The sequence below is a fragment of the Phaenicophaeus curvirostris genome, chromosome 8 (genome assembly GCF_032191515.1).
Source record: "Phaenicophaeus curvirostris isolate KB17595 chromosome 8, BPBGC_Pcur_1.0, whole genome shotgun sequence".
Lineage (NCBI taxonomy): Eukaryota > Metazoa > Chordata > Aves > Cuculiformes > Cuculidae > Phaenicophaeus > Phaenicophaeus curvirostris.
The window spans coordinates 29,837,709-29,845,604 of record NC_091399.1 but is presented as its reverse complement, the minus strand read 5'-3'; the positions used below and the strand labels follow the sequence as shown (position 1 = coordinate 29,845,604).

The window sequence follows — 7,896 nt, the reverse complement described above, 5'->3', positions numbered from 1 at the left end:
ATCCGAAGGGTGATGTGAGAGAGGGCTGTGTTGCTACAGGGAGGAGATCTCCTGCCCTGGCACACCCAGGGTGAAGGTAGGGCAGGGGTTTGGTGCTCAGGTAGTGCCCAGGCTTTAAGACGCTTGTACAAAACACGCCAGCACTGTTCATCGCTGCGCCCAAGCAGGGAACTGGCAGTGGGGCAAATACACAGGCAGGCAGCAGAAGTCCTACTAGGTAGCATGAAAGGGCAGATTAGAGGTGAGGAGATAAAGAGGATGTGGACAATCCTGTGGAGGTGAAGGCTGAGCCCCTTGTGTGTGCAAAAACCCTTTGTGGAAGAGGTCCTAGGTAGTCAAGGTGGGTCTCTTTGGTGCCACCCTTTTAAACCTCTGGGGGGGAGGTGGTTCTTGGGAAAGTACTTGTCACCCCACTGGGTCAGCGAATCTTCTTCAAATGCACATGGATCCCATTGCTAGACCTGAGGATGACCTGTGGAAGAAGTGTGGGAGGCTTGGAAGGGTTGGGGGAGAGCTCGAAGCGGAGCAGGGTCAGGGCCAGCGCCATCTTCATCTCGTTCATGGCAAACTGCTGCCCGATGCAGTTCCTGGGGAGAAGATGACAAATGTTCTGATTGAAGCCCCCAAGCTGGGCTCAGCCCCTGTGCCAGCTTCTCAAAGCAGCAGCTTTGGGGTGCTGGTGGACCTCCAGCCGCTGCAAGGATGACACCACAGCTTATCCAATAATTTCCTAATGCTGCAGCAAAAGGTGTCCAGCTCTGCCATGTGGTATTGCTGTTCTTTATTAATAAGCACTGAAAAAAGATCTGAGATTGAGAGAACCAGTTCTACATGGATCCAGCTAAAACCCCAGATACCTGAGAAAGGCTCTTTTTGGCTCTATGTGGAGTATCTCATCTTGCAAGTTACTGAGAATTCAGTATCCCTGCATCTATCTGTTGATACATCATGGGAACCACACAGACCTGCACCAAGCTTGGCTTTGAGGTGTGCTGGGTATTCACCTCTAAACAAGGGAGCCTGTGTTCCCAGTGCAGGCAACAGAAAATGTAAATATCTCCACAAATCCACAAGAAAAGTATGTGAAACCCTACAGTGACCATAGAGCATGGGGTGTGGCAATGCTCTGGAGCTGATGGAATATGGTGGAGATATTGTTATGGAAACCCTTCTTGAGCTGGACAAGCTGACTTGGCTTATGGTCACTGAGTGTAGAGTTAGCCTCAGAAGCTCAGCTCCAAACTAGGTCTCCTGTGTGAAGCAGCCTACGGGGAAGGAGAATAATGAAGAAACTCCCACCTGGATCCAGCAGAGAAAGGCAGGAAAGCATGGGAGTGCCTCTGTGCTGAGTTCTCTGGAGAAAACCTCAGGGGATCATACACCTGTGGGAGCAGCAAAGGCCACTTTGTCAGAGTTGCCTCTGATATGAGCAGCGCCAGGTTCCCCTGGTCCCCAGGGTAGGGCTGGATTTTGCTTTTGCTGCTCCAGAGGAGCTGCAGCTGATGTTCATCCCTTTGCAAAGCCAGCCAGGTGGGTGAGAAGAGGATGCTCATGTCCAAGGAGAAGATGATGCTAATGGCCAACTAGATCTTCCCCTTGGAGACATCCAGATCATCCACTACAGCACTCAAGATGCTTACAGGCATTTTCTCATCCTTGGCAGTAATAACCAAGTCAGGCTCCCTCCTGTCCGAAGATGCCTGATCCTGGATCTCCAGAAAGCTGCTGGAGGGAGGCAGCTGCAAACTCCCCTTCAGGTTTCCTGGCTATTTCTTTCCTTGAAGCCTCTAAGACATCAGCTTTGAATTGCACACTGCCTGGAGGGCTTGGGGTTTTTTATGCCACCCTGAGATATAATTCTGTCCAGGGCAGGTGAAAGCAGTTTGAGTATCTCTGTGTCACTATGCATGAAAACTACCCTTTCTCATCACTTTGTAATGTTCAAAGCCTTTGGGTTGTTTGGTAACTTAACTGAACTTTGCATTTAAATATAAACTGTGGGAATAAAAGGGTGGGGAGGGACATGGCATGGAGGCACAGGATGCCTTGTTTAAGAAGAGTGGATGTCTGGGCTCAGATCATCTGCCTCTTATTGTTAGAAAAGTAAAATACCTCTGGGTTATCCCACACATCCCGGTTCCTGTGAATAGCGAATATGTTCACAGCGACCTGGCAGCCTGGAAAAGAAAAGTGTGAAAAAGCTCATGACAGAGTGAAGACCCAGGAGAAGTGTTTGTGGGATGCTCTCCTTCCCTGGGCTCTACAGGGGCTATTGCAGACTTGGCTCAGCCTGTTCAGGCAGGTCACCTCTTGAAATCCTCACATGGAAGGAACAATGGTCTCAGAGCTGGGGCCCCATTTTGGTATCAGTGGATGAACTTTCACTCTTGGCCAGGTTCAACACTTTGCAGGTGCTCTTTGAGCTCTGTGAACATCCCAGAGCCCCATAGCATGTCCTTGGACTCTCTCTGGACACCCGTCCAGGCTCGCTGTGACAGCAGGCTGTGGTGGCCCTGAACAGCCCTTTGGAGAGAGAAGAGAGGCTGGAAGCCCCACCAGCCCCTCCACACAGCAGCTCTAGCAAGGATGCCCCCACTTGTCATGGACAGCAGCATGAAGGATGAACAAACTCAACAGACCTGCCGGCAAGCTGCGTCCATCAGGAAATGTGACGGGTTTAGAGAGGTATCGGGACACAGAAGGAGCTGGTGGGAACAGGCGCAAGCTCTCTTTGATGCACATTGTGGTAAAAGTCATCTTCCCAAGGTCCTCCCTGAAAGCAAATCGGGGGATCAGGCTGTGTTTGACTGACAGCAATGAGGACACCAGCTTCACACTGGTTTGGCTGGACTGCCAAATTTCCCATCTTCTGTTGGGGTTTTTTCTTCTCTTAGTCCTCACTTTGCCACCAACATTGCTACATGAAACACAGTATTCCCCAATACAGATGCAGTCTAAGTTGGATGAAGTTTCCTTCTCAGGATAACTTCAAAGGAAAGAAATAAGAAGTTCTAGCTCACCACTCAATGGTATCTCGGTCTCCCAAGATCCCCTGGATCTCCTCCCTGCACCGTTGCTGGTATTGTGGATATAACGACAGGCAGTACAAGAGCCAGGAGATACCACTGGCTGTGGTATCATGACCTGCAAACATGAATGTGTCCACTTCGGCACGCAGGTCCTCATCAGACAGCCCAATTCCATTTGCATCCTATCAAAGAGGAGAGTGTTTCATTCTCAAGTGCCCATTAATTGGGCTTGACTCTTTGGGCATAAAAATAACCACAGATGCTGAAGAAGAAGGGCCCAATTGGTGTCTCCTGTACCTCCCCATACATCAGGAGGTTAGCCAGTAGAACATATATCCAATGCACATGAGAACAGTCAGACCCACTGACAGCCAGCTCTGAGTTGCAGTGTTGGGCTTTGGTGGGATACCAGACCCCAAATTACAGAAGGTAAGAAATAAAAACTCTTAAGAAGACTACAGCCAAGGTGATCTCCTTGTAACCTTACAAAAAAAAATCTCATTCTTCTCTAGTTTCTGACACATCACTTGTTTTGGACCATTAATGTGCTCCATGAAAATGAACAATGAAGATGAAACTCTGTCTGAGATTTTTAGGTTCAATCACTGCATCTCACACATTTTTATTTCCTTTCCTTTCAATCCACCTTTCCCTGAGCCAAGAATTCTAGATGTGGAAGGTGTTGCCAGTAACTCCATGAAGGCATGATGAGCTCCTTGCTGATGCCTCCTCAGTGCCATGCAGATACGTTCTTTGGCACTCGATGCAACTATTTCCTACACTCACCTTGGTACAAAGAAGAATGTCTAGGAAATCCAGGTGCCTCTTCTTCTGGATCTTGTCAAGTTCCTTCTCACTGGAGAGCAACATCTTCCTTTCTTTTATTACCTTATCTACACAGGAGAATGATGAATGCATTAGATTTGTCCTGCCCCTCCAGAGAGTCCATGTACTTGTCTGCTCAGCCAGCAGCTTGGACTCTGTTTAATGTGTAACCTTCTGGTCAGTGCATGCTGCAACCCTGCTCTAAGCTGCTCCAGCTGCAAGTGGAGGAGAGGTTCAGGTGAGAGAGAGGGCTGGGGAGAAAGGGGGAAAATTACCTGTGTGGGTATGGGCCAGCTTGCAGGCATCCCGAAACTCACGGCCTTTGCGAGTCAAGTCATAGAAGATATCCTTGTAAGAAAAAGTCTGTAATCTCATGGTCGTAAGGTAGCTCAGGTCATAAACAGCTCTGATATAATAGTCTGAGTTGCTGTGAGGAGACCAAGCTGATGTTAGCAACACAAGTCGGGGCACAGGTGTGCTTCCTTCCCCAGAATGAGAAAGTTCAGGTACTGACCTCTGAGTCTGACAGTTGCTGTTATAACTGAAGGCACATTTCATGATGCTGTCTAGTGTCATCAAGCTGACATCTTGAAAGAGCTCCACTGAGTTCTGCTCTAGGTTCCTCTTCTCCCATTTATCCTAGTGGTGAAGATAGGGATAAGGAGTGACCGACTACCATCTACAATCAGCTCATATTTTTCTGTCCCTTTTGTCACTTTCTTTTCTGCAAGCAGAGGTTGTGGTTCACCACATATTCTGTGAATCTAATCAAACCCTTCTGTGCATTTCTTTTTGCAGTTTTACCATTATTTGGATAGGAAAGGATATTCTAGCAGTGGTTGATTTTATTAGAAAGCAGATGAAAGATTAAATAAGTGGAATGGCCAGAGGAAGGGGAGGAGAGCAACTTCAGAACATCAAAACTATCCAAAAAAAGTTCAGTGAAACTCTAGGAATTGTCTAAGTCTAGTCTCTTTCCCTCAGTCATTCCCAGACCTGCTTATTTTTGCTAGCACACAGCTGAAAAGTAAGAGTAGCAGGAGTGGCGATTCCTACCAGCATCACTTTGACTGAGTCTGACATCAGGGCCACGTAAGATTTCAGCACGTCATAATGAAAAGCTGGGGTGAGAAGCTTCCGATGCTGGAACCATTTGGTTCCATCCAAGATCAACAGGCCCTGCCCTGGAGACAGAAAGAGCAAAAGTGCAATCAGCACTGATTGCAAAAGTGCACTCTGAGCTCACGCTCAGACAAACCCTCTCATTTGAAAGCTCTGGTTTTAGAATGGAAGAAAGCAAAATAAAGGAAGACAAGGGAAGCTGTTGAAATGTGCAATACAGCTGAGAGAGATAATGGAAAAGAATGACTTACCAATCCAAGGAACAAAGAATTTGTAGGGAATTTTGGGCTTGCGATCTGTAAAACAAAATAGTCACCAGAATAGTATGAATGACTAACGAATTCAACAAAACAAACAAGGAAAATCCATGATAAACTTGTATTAGAATCCGTTCCCTAAATCACTGTGTAGAATTAGGCTCATTTCATTATGTAGAATACTCTGACACTAGAAGTAGAGTTTACAAGCGGTCTCCTAAAAATATGCCCTCAACGGACATGAGAAACCAGAGAAAGGTGTAACAAGAAATATGTGCAGAACAGAAGTGGCCATGGCACATCTCAGAGTTGAGAACAGTGGATAGGAGTTACTGGACAGACATCATGCTCCACAGAAACGAGCAGAGGGGAAGACTTAAGATGTCTTCTGAGAGCCATTGCCATGCCAGCCTAATCCGCATCGCTGGGTTTACTGGGAAACAGAGATATTTTGGTGGTAGATGCCACACAAGACAGTAAGACCAATGATAACAGAGACAGTGGAGTGGGAGGAACAAGCACGTGGCCACTGTTTGCATGAGAACACAAACTGCCCATAAGAACTGGGGTGAGGTGGGAGTTTGTGAATGGGACCGGAGGAGGAATTGCAGTAGCTGTGAAGGAAGCTGGCAGAGGGAAGACTCCAGGCAAGTCTCCCATAATTTCCTCCATTGGGAAGTGTCAAGAATTTGACTTCTCAAAACTAGATGTAGAGACTTACCTGTTTGGCCAAGTATGATTTTGGCATATTCAGGATGATGGACTATTAGAGAAGACAGGGCTGGTCCAAACCATCTGGGAAAGGCATAGGGGTATTCTTGTCCCCATGACACCAGCTGATTTAATACATTAGTGGAATTTATCTGCAACGACAGTTAAGTAGGGGCTGAATTCAGGCAGAAAAAGAGGGATTTGCTAGGGAAAGGAGAGGCTATACTTGCCCTCACAATGTAAGCACATGCTGATGTCCTCTCCTGGGAAATGAGGAGAGACTTGCCATGGAGGTCTTTCCATGCTGCAGATGGAGGGGATGCTGCACATGGCAAAGGGACTGTGAACAGGTGGCAAAGCTGCCTGAGCCACTGTGTCCCTGCAGCACAAGGCAGCTCCATGGAAAGTTCCTAGCTGGGGTCCATCTACAGTCGAGCCACCTTAGTACAGCCTGACATTAGAGCGACCTGACCAAGGCTATTATACACCTATTCTCTGAACTCAACAGTGCACTGCGAAAGCTTCTTCAACGGTGAAAATAACTGCATTAAAATGCCCTGCTTTTGTGGCCCTGTCTTCTTAAGTGGCTGCAGGGGGAGAGACTCTTGGTAGAAGGTTTAACGCAGGACAGACATTTTATGGTTGCTCATATTCTAATAAAGTCATTAAATTCCCAGAAATCACCCTAATGCATATTTAAGCATATTATTACAAACAATATAGCTCTGTTTTTTTACCAAAATGATGTATATTTCATATCTAGGCAAACATCTTGGCACTCCTTTTGCAGAGGTCCTCTCCTGTAGGAAGGGACACCAGCAAGGAACATGCACACTCCACCCACAGTTTCCTCTCATCCTGACTGATGTCTTGGCAAACCCACCCTGACCGAGCCCTGCTCCCTCCTTACCAGATGATTGTGGCCATAAAGCCAGTGTTTTGGGGGACCAGGGAATGCCTTCAGAGCACTGATGACTTTCCTCCTCTCCTGGTAGAATTGGGCCACTTTCAACAACACGAAGATGACACCAAGCACCACAGACAGCTGCAACATGACAGCAGAAGGTCTGACTATGTTGTCCATAAGGGTTGCCATGCCGGCCCTGTGTCCAGGATGCCTGATACTGCCTTCTCCTGCCTGTTCCTATCCTGCTCCTCTCACACCTGTGCCTGGTGGAGAGCTATGCGCAGGTAAAAATCCTCTCCCTCCTGCTCTGATGAAGCTGATCCTGGTGAAACACTTGCTGGCAGCAATTTATAGCAGCAGGAAAGTCCCAGTAAACAACATGTCAAATTGGCTGGCACCCCACTCACCCTTTGACCTGATTGCAGCAACCTGTGGATGGAGGTGGCTTGTTAACAAACAACCTGTTTGTTAAGTATTTGCTACTGTCTTGGGGTTCACTCCTGCAGCGAGGGAAAATTCTTGAAGTCATCCCTGCCTAGGTGGATGAAGCTATAGGAGGGGGCAGGTGAGAGGTAGCAAGGCTTGAGCTCCTGCTGAGTTCTGTCCAGTCCTCAGCCAAATTCAGGTCTGGAAACCACTCACCCATCTGTGTGAAGTGAAGAACCCCTGCCTAACACTTGGGCTGGATGGATCCACCTGATTTCAGCTGTAAAAGCAGTGCTGGACTGTAATCAAGAGAACGGATCTAAAACAATCAGCACACAAGGGACTGGGGCCCTGTTCTCCAAGGGCTCCCGCTGTAGACAAGCTAGGAAACAAAACTGTTATCTGTAAGAATTAACATGTTCAATAGATAAGATGAGGCAGGGCTGTAAAATGAGCTACAGCAATACTGAGGGCATGTCTAACCTGATAGGGAGGTGTGATGGTAAGGTCACGTTCACTCTACAGTCCTGGTGAGTTCTCCTTCCTCTGTCTACATAGCACCTCACCATCCTCCACATCATTGCATTTACCTCTCCATTGCAGTGCTTGGCTGGTCCCA

General features: G+C 47.5%; 1 protein-coding gene across 1 annotated transcript; it reads right to left on the bottom strand.

The window, feature by feature from the left end:
• Nucleotides 1-395: 395 nt before the first annotated feature.
• Nucleotides 396-7,182, bottom strand: LOC138723701 (cytochrome P450 4B1-like). Its single transcript, XM_069863041.1, has 12 exons — nt 6,855-7,182; nt 5,955-6,096; nt 5,228-5,272; nt 4,911-5,038; nt 4,369-4,493; nt 4,130-4,281; nt 3,816-3,922; nt 3,021-3,211; nt 2,640-2,773; nt 2,113-2,177; nt 1,300-1,382; nt 396-587 (listed from the first exon to the last, which is right to left on the bottom strand). Exons 1-12 carry the CDS (start codon nt 7,038-7,040, stop codon nt 419-421), a joined length of 1,527 nt encoding a protein of 508 aa, XP_069719142.1. The 5' UTR covers nt 7,041-7,182; the 3' UTR covers nt 396-418.
• Between the last annotated feature and the right edge of the window lie 714 nt (nt 7,183-7,896).